Here is a 22,631-nt window from a genome sequence, read left to right as displayed (position 1 = left end):
GATAACCTCCAGATTAGTTTACTGCAATCTACTGTATGAGGAGCTGCCCTTGAAGATGGTTCAGAAACCAGTTTGTGCAAAGTGAAGCAGCCAGATTGATAACAGGTAGCAGCAGGTCTGAACATATAACACCAATTTTGGCTCACTTGCATTGGCTGCCTATATGTTTCTGAGTCAAATTCAAGGTGCTAGTTTTAACTTGTAAAGCCTTATACGATTTGGGATCGCAATACCTGACGGAGCACATCTCATAGTATGAATCTACTTGTATCCTACGATTGACAACTGAGCCCTTCCCATGGGTGCATCCTCCAAGGGAGCTTTGGAGGGTGGAAAAAAGAGAGCCTTTTCAGTGCTGCCCCTCCAATTACGGAATGTTCTTTCCGGCAAGGCCTGCCTGGTACCAATACTGTCATCTCTGGTGCCAGGTTGAGAGTTTCCTTTATTTCCAGGCATTTGATGGGCTGATAAATGCATCAGTTAAATTATTTCTGATTGTCCCTGATGTTTCATTGTTTAACAGGGTGGTTGTGTTTTAGTGGATATTTGTTTTACTTGTTTTAAATTTTGTGTTGAAATTATGTTGTAAGTCACCTTGAGCCTTTTTTTGAGAAAGACATCTCAGAAATCATAATAACAACAACAGCATGCCACGAGCTAGTATCTTGTAAATGCTTTGCTATGGGTTGAGATCTCCTTAGGGCAGGAGTAGGCAACATGAAGCTCGTGGACCACATGTAGCCCTGGCCTGTTTTGTGGCCCCCCCTCCCCCACCCCAAAATGTCACCACCAAATTGTTGCTCATAGCAATTGGTAGCAAAAAAGCTGCACTCCCCCCTTAAAACAAGGTGAGCATGCAGCTTATTTAAATGGCAGATCACGCTCTTCCATGTTTTCTAGGAATGCCAGTTGCCTTGAAAACAAGGGGACATGCTCATCGTGACTCTTGTTTTAAAGGGGAAATAAGGTTTTTATTTGGTGGCAATTCAGTGGTACGGCTGCAGCACTTTTGGCAGCAGCATTATGTGTAGCCCCCAGTGGAATTCAGGGGACAAAAATGGCCCATTCTTGTCCTAGGGAAAAATACTAAATGTAGATCGAACAAGAATGTGGTGAGCTGTGTAGGAACATTTTTAAGATCAGTCCTTATATCCCAAAATGGCAGCCTTTGGTGGCCTTGACCCACCACTGCCCTACCACAGTGATCTTGTGAATTGTTGACCCTTCATTTTTCTTAACAGTCAAATGCAAAAAAAGCAATTGGATACCTCTTGAGGTTGTTGAATAGCTTCATTTATTGACTTGTTGTGGCATTTTGACACTGTTCCAAAAGCTCTTTTGAGTACATAGAAGGGCTTGTGCATGCACAGCTAGGCTTTTGACTCTTCCTAAAAGAAGCTGATTACGTTGCAATGACACATAATAATAATAATAATAATAATAATAATAATAATAATATAAATAAATAAATTTATTTCTTACCCGCCTTGATTTTGATCGAGACAGGGAACAACAGTAAGTATAAAATACATTGTGCAAACCTAAAAGCACAATCATGCATACAGAACTAACCAACACAGCAATCTATATTGCTGTTTAAGAGTGTTAGAAGCACTGAAAGAGCTGGTTCTGCCCTCAGTATTTTCTCACTAATTCTGGAATGTTATTTTTTAATAACTTTTATATTGGCTGATGGTAGCAAATTAGTATCAGTGGGGTTAGATAAAGTAAAGAAAATTTTCATCTCAAGAAGATAAAGCGTGCTCAGCACACAGGTCAAAGAAGCATTGTTCTCATTCCTGGCACGGGACAAGAAATTAAACAAATGTGGCTTGTTGCTATTGTATATGGTAGATATAGACAGTACATCTGGTACCAATATCAGATGCTTGCAGAAACACAGCACAATAATAATAATAATAATAATAATAATAATAATAATAATAATAATTTGTTACCCGCCTCTCCCTCTGGATCGAGGCGGGATACAACACAAATAAAACCACCATAAAATACATACAACTAATTCAAATGTTTTAAACCAGTGCATCATTAAAAGCAGCACACCATTAAAAAAGGCATCTTAAAATTTATGTATTATTTTTATTTATTAATTACATTTCTATACCGCCCAATAGCCGGAGCTCTCTGGGCGGTTCACAAAAATCGAAAACATTCAAAGTATAAAACAACAGTATAAAACCATAATATAAAATACAATATAAAAGCTCAACCAGATAAAAACAGCAGCAATGCAAAATTACAACTTTAAAACACCAAGTTAAAATTTATTTATAGACTGTTAAAATGCCGGGAGAATAAAAAGGTCTTCACCTGGAGTCTAAAAGCATATAATGTAGGTGCCAAGCGAACCTCCTTAGGGAGCTCATTCCACAGCCGGGGTGCCACAGCAGAGAAGGCCCTCTTCCTGATAGCCACCTGCCTCACTTCCTTTGGCAGGGGTTGGCGGAGAAGGACCCCTGAGGATGACCTTAGGGTCCGGACAGGTACATATGGGAGGAGGTGTTCCTTCAGATAGCCTGGCCCCAAGCCGTTTATATTCAACTGGGTACAGAATTTACCTAATGAAGCACAACCTGCAGTGAAGGCCTACAAATACTTCTCAAGTAAAGATATTTCAAGGTTGAAGACTAAGGGTACAATCCAACCTATGTCTTACTTAGAGTAGACCTATTCATTTGAATGGGACTTACATCAGTCATGACTAATTTAAGTCTCATTATTTTCAATGGGTCTATGCTAATTAGGGTTTATGCTGGATTTTACCCTAAACCTGTTTCAAAGCAGGGGAAGAAGATGTCCTCTATTTCAGCATATCTCCCTGTAGTGTATTCAGTACACGAGGGTCATCTTAAGTATTCCCTTAGGCTCTTGCTTGGAAAGGTTCAGAGTTATTTTAATGATTCCCATGTCAACAACCACTTTGTGTGAAGAAGCCCTAGCTCCTGCTTAAACTTTTTTTTTTCATTTGAAAAGCAGTTTAGGGCTTGGATGGGAACGCTTCTGAGAAGAAAATTGTCTCTGGGGTTCCTTTACTTCATTTCAGCAACAGACATTTGTCTTTGATTGGGACCCACTTTTAGCCCCATCAAACCTTTTCTTTTATTAGTTTCTTTTGCCATGTTTCCCTTGATCCAATTGTCATGTGTAATTAAGTGCAACAGATAATGCGGCTTGGTGGAGGCTGCATTCCCTTCCCTATGAAAACACACAGCAATCCATTTCATTGTGACTCAAATGAGCACAGGAATGCAAATGTGCATTGAGGAAGATGCATTTTTATCTGCTTTGACTTCTCACATAAAAGCCCGCTTCTGCTCACAGGTCTCCCTTGCTAGATAAGAGAAACGGTCTTCAGAAGGTAAAGTGTAAACCAGTAGAATGTAATTTCTTTTTGCTGTGAATAATTTTAAGTTTGAAATTACATTTAGTCCAATTAACTTCCAAATCAAGCTGGTTACCAGTGTTCCCAAACTAGTCTTTTGAAAGCCTTCTATGTTAAGAAGAATGGAGAATGATGAAGTATAAGCTACCATGATACTTGAATGTCTGGCAGTGAAGCATAGTACGGGTTCAGTGGAATAGTATGGATGTTGTACATGTGTAAGACATGTTGCAGTCTTTATTGCAGTTTAGAGCATGGTCTCAAGAACCAGGTATAACAAGCACAGAAAGTTAGGAATACGCTGCAATCCTATACACTCTTACCTGGGAATAAGTTCCACTAAGCATAGTGGTACTTATTTTATTTATTTATTACACTTTTATACCACCCAATAGCCTAAGCTCTCTGGGCGGTTCACTTCTGAGTAAAAAGATATAGGATTGCACTGCAGGTCCACCCCAGTGTTCTCTGCTGAAAGGGATCCACGGTGTTTGAAATTCACCACATAAAATGCTATACAAAACCTTATTAGTTTGTCCTTAAGGCATTTTGCTTTTGATAACTTTTGCAATCAAAAATAGTGTTCTAATCAATATGGAAAATATGTTTGTATTGTATTATTTAACAAACTAGACCCCTTAAATTGATATTCATTTTGATTCTGTAGTATATTCAGAGAAAAGTGTAGTATTTGGCATTATTGTCATTACTATTCCATTGAAGTATTTCTTGGAAAGGACCAAAAGGCCTCAAATTTAGCCATACCTGACCTAACAGGACAAGCTATACAACTTCTCATTGATCAACCCACTATATGTCGGTTATATTGTGCCACAACCAAAAAGCAGGTGCACTACAGAAAGGTGCCTGTGGAGTAAACAGTTGTTGATGACTCAAACAAGTGAATTAAGTGTGCTTATTGCAGGGAAACACTCTTGTTAAATTGTGTGTAAACAGGGGAATACTAAAGAGGATAAGAGAAAGCAGATGAGGGTAAAGAATCTTTGAGCATATAAGGGAATCAGCCGGTGTTTACATAGTGAATTTTATTTATTGTATTATTACAGTTATATTATTACATATGAATTTGAATTATCTCAGGATCTATGGAGCTCACTCTGTATTGGTGGAAGTAAAATATAAATTAGAAGCACTTACATTGTGGTTCTGAAATTTCAACCTAGCAGGGTCCAATAAAATTAAGGGAAATTATAGAAATGTGGGGATGTTCCAGATGATATGGGCTCCTTAGCCAACCTACCCAGTAACATATCCCAGCTACTTTGGGTGCAATCCTATGGATAGGAGCAAGAGCCTTACAGGGCAGGAGGAACGACAGAGGCTCTCTCTGTTTGGCTTCCTGTTCCTCCTTAAATGCATTTTAAGCTAGACGGGCCTCTGAGTTTTTTAAATTCTGTTAACTTACAGTAGGTTGAGATGGGAGCTGAGAGGCTTGTGGAGCCAGCAGAAACAACATCCACTTTCTTCTCCTCCCCACCCACTGTCCTGCTCCCAAAATTCCCGTTTCTTCCTCTACTCGTGGCACCAATGTCAGGAGAAGGAGCCACTGTGGAGCATTCCATGGTGGCTAGGAATGGGGCAGGGGGAGATCCATGATTGTCTGTTTTCCTCCAAGATTGGAAGTCTCTCTTTCAGCTTCCTATGGCCTCTCAGGCACTCTCTAGAGGTCATAGGATTGCTCTATCAGTGCATTCTTTTCTTTGGCTGCTTTCAGAAGCCCTGGGGGAAAGAGTCTGCCAACACCAGTGGCCATTTCCCTTTCAGCTACTCTTGTGCCAGTCTCCACACCACTTCCTGAACTTGTGGCAGTTAGCAGTAGGCCTGTGTGGGCTCTGCAACATGTAGTGTGTGTGCGCTCGCGTATGTGCGCAAAATATGCACATACGTCCTTTTGGTTGTAGCTTAAGAACAAAATGCTAATGAGCTTGCAGGATAAAATGGCAGCTACAGTCCTTTGCAGGCTCCATAACTTTTCACTCCTGAGCACTAATGTCCCTGCAGACACCTCCCCAATTTTAATGTTTTTCTTTATGTAATTTAATAACCATTAAAAAAAAACCTGGGAGGGGCATACTGCAAAATGAAGTTCTAGCCTCCAGCGTCCTCTTTATTTCCATGAATGCCACTGGGCCCACATAGGCCCTAAAGAGGTACTTAGAAAATAAAAATAAAATGTTGGGTGAGTGTAGCCCAGTACTTTGACTTGAACCCTGTGTTGCTGCCCAGAAAAAAAAGCACCACGTGTTTGAGGGGTGGTAGAGATCAAGGGGTGATGGGGATCAAGCAGGGTTGCATATACCCTCTGGTGATGATGTGCCTTTCTTTCATTCATTTATTCATGTGGAATGTGTGTATTAACTAGTTTGTTTGTTTTGGCATAATGTACATTTTGCCTGCTCTGTATGTAAGATATGTGTTTTGCCTGCAGTTTTGTGTGTGTGTGGGGGGTGCGTTGTGGGATAGATCTTACCTGGTTTTTGTGTGAGGTGTGTGTGCATTTGCCTGGGTTCTTTGTTTGATTTTGGTGTGGATGTGTGGTGTGGCTGGGTGTTCTGCCTGTTTGTTTCTCTGAGCAGTATTAGTTGATGTTCTGTGAAATGGATACTTTGTTGGCTTTGTAGTAGCAAATATGAGATTTGGTACCTTGCACTCAGTTAATTGACCAAGATGCTTGTCTGTGAGCCTTCTCAGTTTCCCATCTGTGAAACAGGTGTTGAAGCAGAAAACCGTGCATTCAAAAGAATGCTTTTGTGTTTTGGAACTCAGATCCCCCCTCTGTCTTTTATTTAAGTAGATTTCTTCTAGCCTCACCAATATGCTTTCTGGGAAACAGGTGTTTTCTGTCTGGCACTGTCCACCATGGCAGCCATTTTGTGAATGGACAATCACCTTTCCTGGCAGCCATTTTGTGAGAGCACCCACAACATCCTTTCAAAATTCCAAATGGGGCTACTTGTCCAAAATGGTTGGGGACATAGGGCAGAATCCAACAGGGCTCTTCTACCCCTGCTGATCCTCTTCTGCCCAACTGATTGTGTTGTGCAGACCGCCCTTACTGCATGTGCAGCGGAGCTTTAGCACTTCCAGGGCAACCCGAAATGAGGAAGATACTCAGTTCTGGAAGGAGGCAGGTGGATGGATCTTGCATAAGGGAGCTCCAGTGACCTGCCTCCTTCCAGAAACAAGCATGTCTGCTTGTTTCAGAGCTTCCATTAGGAAGTGCTAAATCTCTTGTGTAAGCAGCGGGCTGCACTTGTGCAATGCAATGGTATCTGCAGGGCAGAAAAATACCAGCAGCGGCAGGCGCGGCCTATTGGATACTGCCCCTAGTATAGTCACAAGCTATTAAACTTAGTGCTTCGTCTTCTGTTTATATTAAGTTATAATCTTTAAGTGGTTCCATTCATTATGTGCTGGCAATACCACAAGGATTGGGCTGTCTCCTTGTTCCAAGGAAGAAAATGTGACCCTGAACACTGAAGCCACCTGCGGAGAAACCTATTGTGCTGAGTGTGCAAATAAAGTTCATACACATTAAACTGAGTAGAAAAACTTCACATGAAAAAAAAAAGGTGATCATTGTCCTCGTTTTGAATGTAGTCAAGCTATCCCTCTTTTTCTGTTACTCCAGCGATTGGAGAGCCCATAGCCAGGTGGCGCTAAGCACAGGCTTTGCCTGTTTGAAGGCCTCTAGTTTAATCCCTGGCATCTCCAGGTAAAGATTATATCAGGTCGCAGGGCTGGGAAAGAACTCTGCCTGAGATTCTGGAAAGCCGCTGCTAGACCGAGCAGCTAATAATAGGCTGAATGGACCCATGAACTGACTCAGCCCCGGCGTGAGGGAGCTTTTCTATGCTTTTTGCACTTGTGTTGTAATATTTAAAACGTATTATACAGTGCCGTGTTGCCACTGTGATTTCTGTTCTGATCAGAACATGCAACTTCCTATTTGCCAGGATCAGTGTTTTCCCATATCTACATTTTAGTAAAACGAAATGTATAATTAGAAATAATGTGCAGTTTTTCTCTACTTAATGCGGTAAGTTCAATGGAAGAAACCCAAGCTGTCGTTCCCAGCATAACAAAAGCAAAACAGAATCCCATGCTGAATTTGATAAGTTAGTGATCAGAAAGAATGGTTACTAAATATCTCAAAAAGGGAAACAGATTATAAATTAAAGCGTATTCATATTTCCATTTTGCTAATAGAAAATCTGTTTCTAGTAACATTAAACCTCTTAGGTTTACACATGTTCTCTTTCCACTAATCGTTAAAAGAAACGTCACTGGTTTAGTATGTTAGTGCTTTGAAAATAACTTATGCTTTGTTAACATGACATAACTAACTTATCAAAAATTTGTTTAGGAAAACCCCTGAAATAACTATGCTTTCCTATGTAGCATAAATGCTTACTGGTGCTTATAAATGCTTAATGGTGTCTGCAAGCTGCTGTTTATTCAACTTTCCTAAATTTCAAACATCTATATTTTACTCTCTTATATGCTTTTAACTAAGGTATAGTAGATGCATTTTTTGCTTTAGTACTAATTCAAGGTGTAATATTCATCTCTTTAGAAAACAAAACATTTTTGTTGTTGTGCATGCCTAGTGTTCTGTATGTTGTATATTGCATTCAGAATATTTTTTTCCTTCTCACCTATCCACAATGCAATGCCGTTCCCATGATGCACCTCTGCTTGCTGTTTACCTGTATGTTAATTCGCTTGAATCCCATTGGCCCACTGCCATCATGTGCTCGCTGCCTGTTATTAAAAGACTCAGTCGACTGCCAAAGCAATGAAGCGACCTCTCGAAGCAACTGTAGACCTGGTACTTTGACCTTTCACCTTTTGCTTTGCATGTAGCTTTTCCAAGATGCAAATAATGTTTAATGTTAACTGAATTGTATTATTAATTTTACAAAAATAATTTCAGTATTTAGCCATCTCATTTTCATATGTAGTTATTGCAAAGCAGCTTAACTTCTTTCCTAACAAGGTTTTATCATCAAATATATTTACTTAAAAGTTAAAGTGAGAAAAAAAACCTGTTTTTGTCATTGAAGATGCTTATTCTGTACTAATTAATATAATTAACAATACAGAGATATTATTTTAATGCAGTGAAATGCAAGTGCTGTTTTTCTCCTACTATTTTAGCCCTATTTAAAGAAAGAACTGTTGTTTTATTAAATTCCCTTTTGTCTTGAAAAGCTTTTTTTGTTTCAGTTTAGTTATTGTGGTGCTATGATGTTAGTTTAATTGTGCCATGCATTTACTATCAGTAACAAAAAAGCCATCCATTTGACATTGTTGCTGTTTTGAACTAATGTGCATGGCGAGGCATCTTCAACTTTTTATTTTTTAAAAATGTAGTGTCTTAATAATAGAACACGCTATTATAGATTTCATCAACCGCACGATTCTTTTTGTTTACAGGCCTTTCCTCCTGGTGTACTTCACCCTTTACCAAAGAGACAAGCACTAGAGAAAAGCAATGGTGCCAGTGCGGTTTTTAATCCCAGTTTCTTGCACTACCAACAGGCTCTTGCTAGTGCACAGTTGCAGCAACATGCAGCATTTATTCCAACAGGTATGTTATTCCTAAAGTTAAAAATATATATCCGTAACATTCTCCGCAGCAGAGAAAGCCTTCTGTGTTACTGCATTTCTTGTGCTTTCGTCTGGATGAATTCATCACTTTCTGACTTCTTTTGTGACACACAATTTAGGGGGGATATTGGCAATAAGCTTTTTATTTTTTAATATATCTGAAGAGCATTAAGATTTCAGAAATGTTTGCCAGTGCTGCCAAAAGGCTATGAATTTGAACCATCTGAGCAACTGTGCTTATCTTTTGTCCCTTTTCACAAGTGTCACAGCAACCTTTTGGAAAAGAGCATAGTTTCTTCTTGTCTCTGAAGCTTTTCCGCCCATTTGAAGTGTGTTCTACAACACACTTTTCTGCACAGGTGTTTTGGGAATTGAAAAGAACCCAGAGGGAGAAAGTGGACTAATTCAGATTCACTAAGAGTACGCTAAATACTTGTAATTACTATCTCTGTCCTTCAAGTGTATCTTGCATGACTTATTTTTTCTGTTTCTCAACTGAAGTAGAATTCCTGTTCCATATCCAACTTCTTACTAATATTCAAGCTCCTTCTGCTATTGATATTTAGAACCAAATTACTACACCAAAATAGTATGGGCACGATAGTAGGTGTATTAATTTGAGTCAATTACCCAAAGGCAACATCTGGGGATCTGGCAGAGAATATGGATTCTTGAGAATCTCCTACCCTTTTAACATCAAATTGTATGTCCTACTTTTCCTCTGCTCCCCTTCCTTCTTGCCCACTGCCACCTCAGTTCATACCGGAAAATATTGTATTTTTTTTTTAAAAAAAACCCCAGAGTTTAACAACCAAGAAAAATTATGGAAAGAGCATATCAGCGTTAACCTGATTGGCATAAATTATTCCAAGAGAAGAACTAACTTTAGGTTTCTTTTGTGTATAGTTCACACAGCTGGTACTGATCATGGGTATAAAAGGAAGATGGAAAAATGTGGAAACTTTAGTCACACATCAGTGTTGTATTTTTTTATATAACACAGCATATTTTGTTGTACACGTATCTCCCCAGATTGTATAATCAATAACTGATTCACCTCCAACAGAAACCTTATTCAGGAATTCACTCTGTGCGCATTTGACAATCATGTGGAAGGGGAGAGTGGGGCCACTCTGCTCGCTCCAGTCCCCACCCCCATCACACACATACACATTGGAGGGCAGAACATCTGTAGAGGGAGAACTTTCTGTGTCTGTACGTAGGCTCTCTCCTTCATTTGGAACAACCCCTGCAAGATCAAATACATAAACATATTCAACAGACTCCCCTCTAGCAATGGTCCCCCAGTGCGTGGACAGTGGGGAGAAGGGAATGGGGCCAACACACACAGCCCTGCGGTTAGAATGAAAGGGGCCATTGGCTGGGTTCACACAACATGACAACCCACACGCAAGGTTGAGTATGGGTTGAGTGTTCATGGTTGTTGAACCTTGGGTTGTTGTTGAAATGTGGGTTGTTCTATTGTATGAACCCAGCCATACTAACAAGCCATGGTTTGTTAACCACAAACAACCCACAAAGAGAACCCATGGTTTGTTGTTGGGTTGTAAAATTGGGTTGTTTGTGGTTAACAAATCATGGTTTGATAGCACAGCTGGGTTCACACAGTGAAGAATCCATGATCCAACAATAACCCATAGTTTAACGACAACCCACACTCAACCTTGTGGGTTGAGTGTCGGACTGGGCTGTGTGAAGCCAGTCCTTGCATAGTGCCCAGATGGCTACAGTATGAATAAAAATATCTGAGTTATTATCAAGATTATTTGTTCTTTGCTGGAAAAGCTCTCCATGTCTAAATATATATTTTTGCCTTATATTACATTGTTTAGCAGACAGTCATAAATCAGATCCAGTAAGGAATTCAAGATGTTCTCCTTTTGTCTGGTGCAACTACATTTGCAAAAAGGCAGAGATCTCACTATGTCATTGCACAATTAGCTACCATGTACATTACAGTAAATCTTTACATTCAACCCACAGTATTCTGTGTAAATTTTGAAAGCATCCATTTCCTGCAGTTTCCGTAAAGAGCCCATTAACAAATGATTTTGCCATTATGAAAATGTGTAGGGAAATATAGTGACCCTCAGAGGATTTTTTCCCCCGTGAATTGGTCAGCTAAGTTAATTGGAAGCGGAAGTATATATGCCTCTTTTACAACATAAAAGGCACAGTGTAACTCCCGTGTATATAGTGACTTTGAAAGCAACTCAACACATTCAGAAAGAGGGCCTGCCAATATTTCTTTCCCAGCTAATGAGAATCACCTTCTCATCACCTGTCAGAATAAGAGATAGTCAAGGGAAGCGCTTGCAACTTGAAGCCGATTTTGTGCTGTGTCAACTAGGGAGATGAGCGAGTACAACCACTCCTTCTCAGAACCCTTCCCCATAAGGGGTCAACTGCAGTGAAAGAGTTCATAGCTGCATAGCACAAAAACTCTGCAAGTCTGTTATTACTAATATCAATAAAAGGGAAGAGAAGAAAAAGATACCCTGGCTACATCCATTGCATAAACCCATATTAGCAAGCTATCAAGAGAAGAGGTTTTCTGCAGATGCAGACAAAATGCAAAGACACCCCCCCCCCCAAAAAAAGTCAGTTTTGTTCTGTGTTCATTCATATCTTCCCACCAAGTTAATTCTGGCTATATGCAATTTCTTTCTTTATTTATTTCATTTATATCCCACCTTCCTCCAAGGAGCCCAAGGCAGCATACATGATCCCCCCTCTCCATTTTATCCTCACAACAACGTTGTGAGGTAGGTTGGCCTGAGAGTTGGTAACTGGCCCAAGGACATCCAGTGAGCTTCATGGCCTTTCTGGTTCTAGTCCACTACTCTAGCCATTACACCACACTTGCTCTCGTTATTTTTGTGTGTGAATCTTAGAGAAAGCAGTAGGATGGAGGTGAATATGATATCACCGCTCCTTGCTGTACCACCTGCTCTATTGTTTGGCAGTGACCTTGGGGAACACTTACACACGTTCCCCCGGAAAGTAAGGGCCACCGATCTTCAAGGTTTGCTGACAGGATTGTTTGTTTTTCCATACCTCACTGGTATGGAACAGGGTATACCTTCCCCACATTGCTATAAATGATCATGTGAAGGAACTGCCAAAAGAAGGGAGGTTGCTGTGTTCAGACTATCGTGGTGAGGGAAGAAGCCATTGTGGCTTCTTCCCGCACATGCCACACGCACAGCACCATTTGCATAATTCCCCATGCTCACCCCTATGTGCTGGCTTCAGACAATACGCCAACCTGTGCTGCAGTGCAGGGAATAATGCAAATGGCAGTTGCGCATGTAGTGGGTGAGGGTGTGGGGGAGAAGCCACAATAATCTGAACTGAGTCAGTATGTACTTAGCTACAGGGTCACCTAGAGGAACATCGCCCCAAAATTTTTAAAAGTGAATGAGGAATTATCCTATGTAGAGAAAATAATGCGGAATGCATTGTCTGAAATGACCCTTTAACGATAATATAAATTGTAGAGAAGGGTGGCTTTTTCCCAGATAGCGAAATATTTTTCATCCACAATAGTGCCAAAACCTTCTGATGACCATCTGCACCTTTCCTCATTTTGGGCTCTATGGGCATGTCTATACCTAAGGGTGTAGAGGGAGGGAGGGAGAAGATCATGGACTTATCTGCTTCCATGATCCTCCCCCAGCGTCTAGACGGCTGCGCAATGTCCCGGAAGGGAGGAGGGATGTTGCAGCCACCGTTTTTTTCCCTAGAAGAGGAGCTGCGCGTGTGCGTGGCAAAAAAATTATTTTTTTAAAAAAATATATGCACTCAACATTCCCACCCAGCCATCCCTGGGATGACAAAATTGCTGCCCCCTTACCCCCTAGGGGCACGGAGCTTACTCGTGAGGAGGCGGGCTCATGCCCCACACCTCCACTGACCTAGGGATGGTCCCAGGACCACGGGGAAAATCAGGATAACTGGGCAACCGTTTATCCCACGGAAATGGAGAGGTCGTCCCTGGTTACCCCTGGGATCCCCTGTGCATCATTTGGACACACAGGGACAATCTAGGGATGACCTTGGGGAAAAAGCCTTTTGTAGACATGCCCTAAATAAACATGTAAGTCAACAGAAGTGAGTGCTAAGTTCTAGGAACAAAGTGTAATATTAATTGTGTCTTCCTTACTTTTTAAGTGTCATGGAATGTAGCTGGCTATTTTTGTATATATAAATAAATGTGGGACCAATATATATATATGTTATATATCGGTCCCACATGCAAATGGAAAGAATTACTCCTAAAGTCTCTCTTTATCGATAGAAGTATGGAGAAAATACACATTCGGGGTTTTAAAAGAAATAGAAAATGTTCAACAGGAGTAGCTCACTCTGCCTTTCCCTTTGCCTCTCTCTGTTTTTCATGCTGTCTCATATGCATTACACACTAATGCTACAATCCACTGCCCACAAATGCTAGAGTCATCTCATTGATTCTTCCAGAATTACTGTAAAGTAAATGGATTGTGGGCTATAGGCTACGTTACTGTGCAGCTCGCACAGCTATTTGGTGCCTGATGGTTTCATAACCTTAGAAGCAGTAGAAATATTTTTCTTCAAACACTCTTGTTGTTTTAAATTGAGCATAATTAAGTTAATATTGAATTATTCTCTGGATGTTGTTGCTCATGACAAGGTCATTCATAGTTAGCTAGCTGGAGATAATGCTTTGTTTTATTTTATTTCATTTCACTGAAACAGGGAGACGATTATTAAATGGTTGTTATTTTTGATCCTAGCAAATATACTTCATGAAACTGCAGAACATGTTGTGATTTCAAAATATTTTATGTATATGGGGTGTATTTCTTTTCTATTTTTTCCTAGCTATTAGGACCCAGGGAGTTAGGATAGAGAATGCTATTCCAAAGTAACCAAACACATTTTTTTTCTTACAATGGTATTTCAATCTCTGTGTCAAGCAAGGGATGAAATCGAGGCTATCAACACAATCTTATGCATGTTTACTTGGAAGTGAAGTGAGTCCCATTGTATTCAGTGGAGCTTACTCCCTACTTTGTAAGTGTGTTTAGGATTACAATATAAAAGATAAAACAGGCTTCATAGACTTGTTGAAGCAGAGCTGTAGTACATTTAGGGTGCAATGCTAAAAGTACTAAAAATTTTAGAGAGCGCAAATCCTGTTGACCTCTGTGAAATGTACTTCTGGGTAAACATGCTTAGGATGGCACTATAAGATTTTGTAGCTAAAAATGTAGGCATTCATCTTTTAACATGTAATTAAACTAATTTGCTTTATCAGTGTATAAAGCAAAATGTATAAATAGCAGTCGGGCAACTCAAAGCTACGTATGTTTGGAAGCAAATTGCACTGAGTTCACTGAGATATTGTGTCTGCATAGTGTAACAGCCTAAAGCTTCAATGCTAAATATTGTTGAACTTAGGATATTTTTGAGAAACATTTAAAACCGATCTGTAAGACCTGGCTCACGGTGCAGACTATTGTTAGATAATCCAGACTATTCAAGACAATTGAATTTAAATGGCTAGTTCCCATTGCTGGAATAAAATATTAAATGAAGTCTTTGTGGTATGGATTTGGATTCATATGCACATTGTGTTGTATATTTATGAAGATTTGTATTATGAAAAGAAATGCTTTAAAATAGCAAAGAAGCTATGAATGATCTCTTTGAAATTGTATTTAACTCACTTTGGCTTAGCCTTGGGGATGCTTGGATCTCACTTTGAATGTTAACTCTAAACAGCTAACCTGTTTCTTCCCTTTATTCACTTTTTTTCACCTATCATTGCATGACACACAGGGTCAGTTTTGTGCATGACACCCGCTACCAGTATTGGTAGGTTTCAAACTTCTTTATTGATCTCTTTTTTTATTGTATTCTGTAGCTTCCTTTGTTTAGAGGAACTAAAACATAACTTGTACAATTGACACAATCTGGTAGTTCATCTGGACTTTTGCTTGAATTGTTAAATTTTTCAGCTATTTGTTTAAAAAATGAAACAAAAAACCCTGCTGCTTAGATGCAACATCATTTGCTATAACAATCCCACTGCAAAAAGCACAAATACCATGAATTCCAATCTGCTTTTCTGTTTTTTTTCTTAAAAAAACAACCTCTTTCTATATTTTATAATTATTAAATCATAAGATATTGAAAAAGCAGTCTAATTTCATCAGTGTTCTAAAGTTTCATAGTGGTGTGCCTATTTCTTCTTTTTGCTGTGTTGTATGAAAGTTTTATCAGCGTTTCCCAGGAACACTCATTTTAATACCTGCCATAAAAAGTAAAAGAAAGTCTTGGGTCTAGATGAAATTTAACTTTGGGTTATGATAAAGCCACCTTAGTGCAATCCTATACCTGTATACTTAGAAGTAAGTGCCATTGGGTTCAGTGGGAATTATTACTAGGTAAGTGTGGATAGAATTACACACAAAGGGCTCATCTACACCAAGCAGGATATTGCACTATGAAAGTGGTATGAAAGTGGTATATAAAAGGCAGGAGCCACACTACTGCTTTATAGTGGTATTGAAGTGCACTGACAACTTTTGGGGCCCATTGACACATACCATATACTGCTTTCATAGTGCAATATCCTGCTTGCTGTAAATGAGCCCTAAGTTTTAAACATTTGAAAGTTCACCCTTCTGATTTAAAAAAATTAAAATTTGTCTAACAGACTTTCCCCAACAAATTAATGTTGAGCATTCAGATGATACTGCTGAATGATTTTAGTTTAATAAAATCTGTTGTCTTTTAATTACTGATTTGAAATAAACATTTTTAGATCAGACTTTTGCTTAACTGAAGAACCCACATGCTCCCAACGAACACACATATCAATTGATCTATAAAACTTCACCTATTAAGGTAAAACTAAATTACATTAATATCTGATTTCCTCTTTTGGAGCAAATAAATTGCTAGCTAAATTACAAAAATGATTGCAGAAAGTAAAGTATTTTTTTATAAATAAAATAAAATAAGATTAAATCTGAGATTTAAACCTTCATGGGATGCATACAGGAGCAAATGTGTCACTTGTCTTTTCAAAAGTAATACAATACGAAGAACCCACAGTTCACAACCCAATAACAAGTCATGGGTTCTCTTTGTGGATTGTTTAGTTAACAAACCATGGTTTGTTAATGCAGCTGGGTTCATACAACAACCCACGATTCAACAACAACTCACAGCTCAGCGACAATCCGTACTCAACCCATACTCTGACTTGTCGTGTTGTGTGAACCAATGCCTAGTATAGTGAAAAGTATGTGTGCTGGGTAAAGGGTTTGAGAACTGTGAGAAAATAGAAGGATGTCAAGAATGGTGCCTCAACCCCATCCCACCCAAACATTAAACCGGATTGCAAGGAAGGCATGAGGTTAGGGTAGAGTGATTTCACTGGAAAATAACTGCATAACTTAAACCATGAACCAATTAAAAGCTTTGAGAGAAAGGGTATGCACGGTGTAAAAAAGTGGGTTAGATCCTGACTACTGTGACAGGCCTTCTTGTTTCTTCCTACTGCAGATCTGTGCACTTACCCCAAAGCTGTTCTTGAGGGTTGAGGAACCTTTCAGAACAGCATGGGATTTGGCACAAGAGATGGCAGTTGAGGGGTCTCTTACTTGCCCAAGATCAACTTCAGATCCAATCAGTTAGGATTTTTTTTTTTTTAAATGTGTGTATTCCTAATACCAGTAGTTCTACCATATTTGGTTTTAACATTTTGGTAAGGAACACCTACTAGGGTACTTTTATAGTTTTAGGGGAAAATATGGTCCCCGTCCCCCCCAATAAATGAACTGGCCATTTTCATGAAAGCATTATTTGAATGTCATAATATTATCTAAAAGAAATACCAAAAATAATTAAAATAATTCTTTCCCCCCACCCCGGGAATCGCTGATAACTGTGACAAACTTCCTTTAAATTGTACTTGTAATAAGCTATTTTCCCTTTTGTTTTATTTCTCTGCCACGCTTTCTTGCTTTGCATTGTGATTGCATGCCATCTGCTGGTTTAACCCATGATGGCTTGCTGCTCTGATATTCACCATGCCAAAATTCCACTTCCATTGCCATAATGCTACACACTCCTGTTCATTGCTTCCATGGCTCCCCTCCTGAAAGTACCCATGATGCACAGCGCTACGTCCGCCACTGTCTCTGCAGCAACAACTCCTGCAACAAGTGTCCCCTTCGCCGCAACAGCCACAGCCAATCAGGTTTGCTCCTTTTAAAGCTTTCTTTCACAAATCCCAAACTCTAAATGAGTGCTGGTACTTATTAAAAAAAATTCTCCTGGAGAATTTTTTTCTTCATGTTTTTACCCATCAAACTTTATTTTGAAGTAGTTGTCTAGCAAGTATTTATGGACAGGTTGCACTTATTTAGAGTTAACATTTATTGCAAATAATGGTGTAGCTATGTCTAATGTTGCACTGTTTGTTTTTTTGTTTCTAACGCTGTGTAATTAACCCAACTGATCTACAATAATTTTAGTAGTGATCTATTATATAGAAGTCATCCATTAACTTGGGCGGAGAGGGATGTGTTAAAACAGATTTCAAATGTTAACTACCTTTTCTCTATACAGTAAGTATAACTAGCTAATTGGTCTTAGCTTGATGGCTGAAACAAACACCAAAAGGACAAAGTCAGCTGGACGATAGAGAATCATTCATATTTGTGCTTAACAAGTTATATGGAAAGCTTTCCACTATCACTCCGAGATTTTGAGGCAACCCTAATCAAAATATCCCAAGAATTTTATATCTATCAGTAACCCACAAGATTGCTAATCATTGTCCTTATCTTTTTTATCTCTCTGTATATTTGAATAATTTTATTTATTTGCAAAATGGTAAAAATGAATTTCAAAGTTCTTGAAGCAGGATTTGCATCTAAACAGACACAAAAGATAGAAAGAAGACCAATAATGTTTATGGATGCTCTTCGTTTTTTGCTTTTCATAAAATGCCCGTTTCCACCAGGTCAAAGGGGTATCTACACTGAGCTTTTACTCTGGTTCTTCTCCACCCCCAAGTCAATTTTGTCAGATGATGCACGCCCCTCTTTGTAGCTAGCGTGGTGTTTTTTGCCCTAAATCCATTCTCCCCCCACCCCCAAACTCATTTTGTGATGGATTTTCCCATTACTGCAGGTTTGGTGCAGTTTGGGAGTCCGTGTGACCTCAGCTGGCTTCAGTGTAGGCTGGTGGAAGCAGCGTGTATTGGCCGAACAGGAAGTTGTGTGGGGCGGGGGGCATGATGAGAACAGAAGGCTAAATATGTCTACCCGGAAGTAACTCATTGCCTTCCATTGCACTTTGCCAAGTGCAGGAATGGGGAGGGGAACCAGCCCTTGCGCTTTGAAACTGTGATGTTGCCAACATGGACTTCATTGCTGCTTTTCCACTCTTTACTGTTGCACTACTTTGCAGCTGTGCAGTTGTTGAAGCCTGTTGATTCAAAGTATCGCAACTATGAAGGAGCACAGCTGAAAGAGGGTGGGGGCCTGTTGATTTGAAGCTGCGTAGGTGCACAGAGGCATCTTTTCACTGCTACGGAGTTGAGCAGAAGAAAAATACTTTCACAGCTCCATCGGTAGTTGCTACTTGTTGCGCATTACGGCCATGTATCCGAACCTGTGAAGCTTCGAGGCAGGATGTTCCACATTCAACCCTGTCCATGTATTGCAGTTGTTGTTGCCTCACAACTGCAATGCTGCAGGCTTTTTTGGGGGGGGGCGCGGGATCAGCAGTGAAAGCAGCACCCAAATCTGTAGGTTATTTTCCTTTTCTTCTGGCACCATGTTCTTGCTGTGTTAGTGCTCCCGCTTCTGCGCAGCAGAGCATTTAAACAGACTACATGAAACAGTTGGGAAAAGATGGCTACAGCAAAAGCAATGGGAGAGTGGTGACTGACTTCCCTAAACTATTATTATTATTATTATTATTATTATTATTATTATTATTATTTATTTATTTATTTATATAGCACCATCAATGCACATGGTGCTGTACAGAGTAAAACAGTAAATAGCAAGGCCCGTGCCGCATAGGCTTACATTCTACGCCCCTTGTGAAAGATAATGCTGTGCTCTCTGCCCATCTTTGGCTATCCTAAACTACAGTAGTGATATCTATCTATCATCTATCTAACTAAGTAACTTCAGCTCTTGGCCTTCCAATATTTTCAGAATTGAGAAACAAAAAAAATCAATCCCCCCAATCTATCTAAGATTGCTCCATTTTATGTCACACTACAACTTATGCACGGAATTCTAAAACAGCTACTTTACTATCTACAAATATATTTGCTTTCGTAGGTTGCAGATCCTGGTTATTCTTTTCATAAGACGTTTGCTTTCCCCAGTGCTGCAGTACTAGTTGTGGCTTATGCTTTTTAACTCGCAACATTCTCTTTCTTGCAAGCTGTTTTGAAAGCTAGTTTGATGCTGGCGTGGTGGGTACTAAAAGGCTAAAATTCTAGGGTTCCCAATATTAATTGCTCAGGCACATCCATCTCAAATAGCCTTAGTTTAGCCCAAGTGTTGTAGGTGCAGGTGTGCTTCAAGATAAAATATTTGCATTCACCCAGATTACACTTTGAACTTGAAAGATCTACTCAAAGTTTAAAATTAAATATATTTTATTAAGGAAAATAAAAAGTTTAACACAGTCACAAACCTTTCACCCAAGCAAAGCAAAATGACATATTCACAAATCTTGTAGCTGTATACTCACAAATTCTGCACCACTCATACTGATTCTGCAAAGGGACTCCTTCTCTGCAGAGGGACTTTCATTTCTCCCAGACAAAACCAAGGAATCACTGAGGCCTACATGCTAGGCTCAGAGCAATATCCTGGATCTCATGCCTGAGGAAAAGGAAAGACCTCTTCCTCCTCTGCGTTCAGACCTCCCTCCTAATAAATATTCATTTGTTTTAAAATATCTAAGTCCATTATCAGTTTAGACGATCCTCTTCCAAGAATGTCTCATCCTTTCTGATGTACCTGTTTATCCTTAAACTGGACATCACTTCTGCTTTTCATGCGGTCAACTATCTAGTTCAGTTCTTTTCTTCTAGACATGCCGATTTTATATACCACAACTTGACCATTCTGTACCCCTCGACCAGTCACCTAACTACCCTATAAGGAACACATTTGAGCAATAACAAATCATATTTCCACCACAAGTCTTATCTTCATCTATACCTTAAAGCATCTAAAAACTCTGTATAGTGATTCTCTACGTGCCCCATTGCTCCTTTTACCTTAAAATATTGCCCCCCACTATTCCTATATCCCTTTAAATGCCTTTTATGCCCCCCAGCTTCTTTCCCTATGCTATCTGCAGATGACACCACATTGATGGCTGAAAGTGAGGAGGAGCTGAGGAGCCTTATGACAAAGGTGAAAGAAGAAAGTGCAAAAGCTGGGTTGCAGTTAAACCTCAAAAAAACCAAGATTATGGCAACCAGCTTGATTGACAACTGGCAAATAGAGGGAGAAAATGTGGAGGCAGTGACAGACTTTGTATTTCTGGGCGCAAAGATTACTGCAGATGCTGACTGCAGCCAGGAAATCGGAAGACGTTTACTTCTTGGGAGGAGAGCAATGACAAATCTTGATAAAATAGTTAAGAGCAGAGACACCACACTGACAACAAAGGTCCGCATAGTTAAAGCAGTGGTATTCCCCGTAGTAACCTATGGCTGCGAGAGCTGGACCATAAGGAAAGCTGAGCGAAGGAAGATAGATGCTTTTGAACTGTGGTGTTGGAGGAAAATTCTGAGAGTGCCTTGGACTGCAAGAAGATCAAACCAGTCCATGCTCCAGGAAATAAAGCCAGACTGCTCACTTGAGGGAATGGTATTAAAGGCAAAACTGAAGTACTTTGGCCACATAATGAGAAGACAGGCTACCCTGGAGAAGAGGCTGATGCTAGGGAAAGTGGAAGGCAAAAGGAAGAGGGGCCGACCAAGGGCAAGATGGATGGATGATATTCTGGAGGTGACGGACTTGACCTTGGGGGAGCTAGGGGTGGCGATGGCCGACAGAAAGCTCTGGCGTGGGCTGGTCCATGAAGTCACGAAGAGTCGGAAGCGACTGAACGAATAAACAACATACACATACTAAATAAAGTTGTAAAACTCAAGAAAAACTTCTTCGATGTCATAAGGGAAATGCTAAGCGGTCATGCTTAGGAATGAAAAAGAGTTGAAGTTGCCTGAGAAGTATTCATTTAAATCAGCAAGTATGCTAAAAAAAAGAAAAGAAAAGAAAAAACAACGAACAGGAACATATCGTTGTGGCTCTGTAACCATAAGGAAAGCTTTACTTGGGTGGATTTTTCTAATCAGTATTTTTCTTTCTTCTGTACCTGCGTTATATCCCCACCTCCACTTTTAAAATACACTCCTTTAAATGCTTTTATATTAATTTGTTTTGTCTTATAAGAACAGAAGATGTAAGGAGTATCCTTGGCATAGGTGCCAGAAAAGCCAACATTGTTCACATCACCTTTGTGGAAAGTATAGAAAAGTGGACTCTACCCCCACCCCCCACCCCATACCCACACCCACAGACACTTTCTGAACACTTTTGGTAACACCAGCAATGAGCTTTATGGTTGAACCAACAAGCACAACTTTAGCAAACGTGCACATACCTGGTTTGATCCTAAATCCAAAGAGCGAAGAGATAACAAGTGATGAAAATGATTCCTTGATTCTTTCTAAGGAAATTTTGTTGGCACAAATCTATGCTGTCCTACAACTTGTATCTTTTTGATGCTGCCCTCATTTTTCCCTTTCAGAAAAAAAGTTAAAGCAAAGGATGGGCGATAGGGATGATTTTGCTCCTGGACCCTGTGTGTCCCAATTAGTAGACATCGTCACCCCAGTTATTGCTTTATAGTCAAACCAGTGAGAATATAGGGCTCATCTACACCAAGCAGGATATTCCACTATGAAAGTGGTATGAAAGCGGTATATAAAAGGCAGGAGCCACACTACTGCTTTATAGTGGTATTGAAGTGCACTGAGAACTGTTGGGGCCCATGACACGTACTATATACCGCTTTCATAGTGTTATATCCTGCTTGGTGTAGATGTGTCATGAGCCTCAACTGTTGTCAGTGCACTTTAGTACCACTATAAAACAGTAGTGTAAATCCTGCAGTGCGCTTTAATACTGCTATAAAGCAGTAGTGTGGCTCCTGCCTTTTATATACCACTTTCATAGTGAAATATCCTGCTTGGTGTAGATGAGCCTTATGTTTAGCAAAGATCTGCAGGTCAGCTGATCACTCTCAGCTGACTACGGAAATTATTTCCATTTTTTAAAGCATGGTTTGAGATTAGTGTGACATGTGATAGGCCAATTCTGTTGTGATGATTGTTCTGTGATGGCTGTTTCACTCATCTATCACCTGATATTGTAGTCATTGAGTGATTAACATGCATTGTGTATCAGCCTTGTAGATGGGTTTTTCTCACTCTCTGGATTTGATTGATCAGTATATTCAGGGG

The 22,631-nt window shown here is 39.8% G+C and overlaps 1 protein-coding gene across 10 annotated transcripts in view; it reads left to right on the top strand.

Moving 5' to 3' along the window:
- MBNL2 (muscleblind like splicing regulator 2) overlaps positions 1 to 22,631 on the top strand; it is an 87,059-nt gene that overhangs the window by 51,983 nt on the left and 12,445 nt on the right. For 2 of the 10 annotated variants that reach the window (XM_063126044.1, XM_063126045.1), the window contains exons 6-9: positions 8,205 to 8,258; positions 8,867 to 9,020; positions 14,885 to 14,920; positions 17,221 to 17,315. In XM_063126044.1, the coding sequence (XP_062982114.1) occupies positions 8,205 to 8,258; positions 8,867 to 9,020; positions 14,885 to 14,920; positions 17,221 to 17,315 (339 nt within the window). The remainder of the gene's footprint in view (positions 1 to 8,204; positions 8,259 to 8,866; positions 9,021 to 14,884; positions 14,921 to 17,220; positions 17,316 to 22,631) is intronic. The other 8 variants (XM_063126052.1, XM_063126048.1, XM_063126047.1 and 5 more) reach the window with 8 other exon arrangements.

This window comes from Elgaria multicarinata, chromosome 5, assembly GCF_023053635.1.
Source record: "Elgaria multicarinata webbii isolate HBS135686 ecotype San Diego chromosome 5, rElgMul1.1.pri, whole genome shotgun sequence".
NCBI lineage: Eukaryota > Metazoa > Chordata > Lepidosauria > Squamata > Anguidae > Elgaria > Elgaria multicarinata.
Note: the sequence above shows the minus strand (reverse complement) of the source record. Positions and strands in the feature narration are given on the sequence as shown.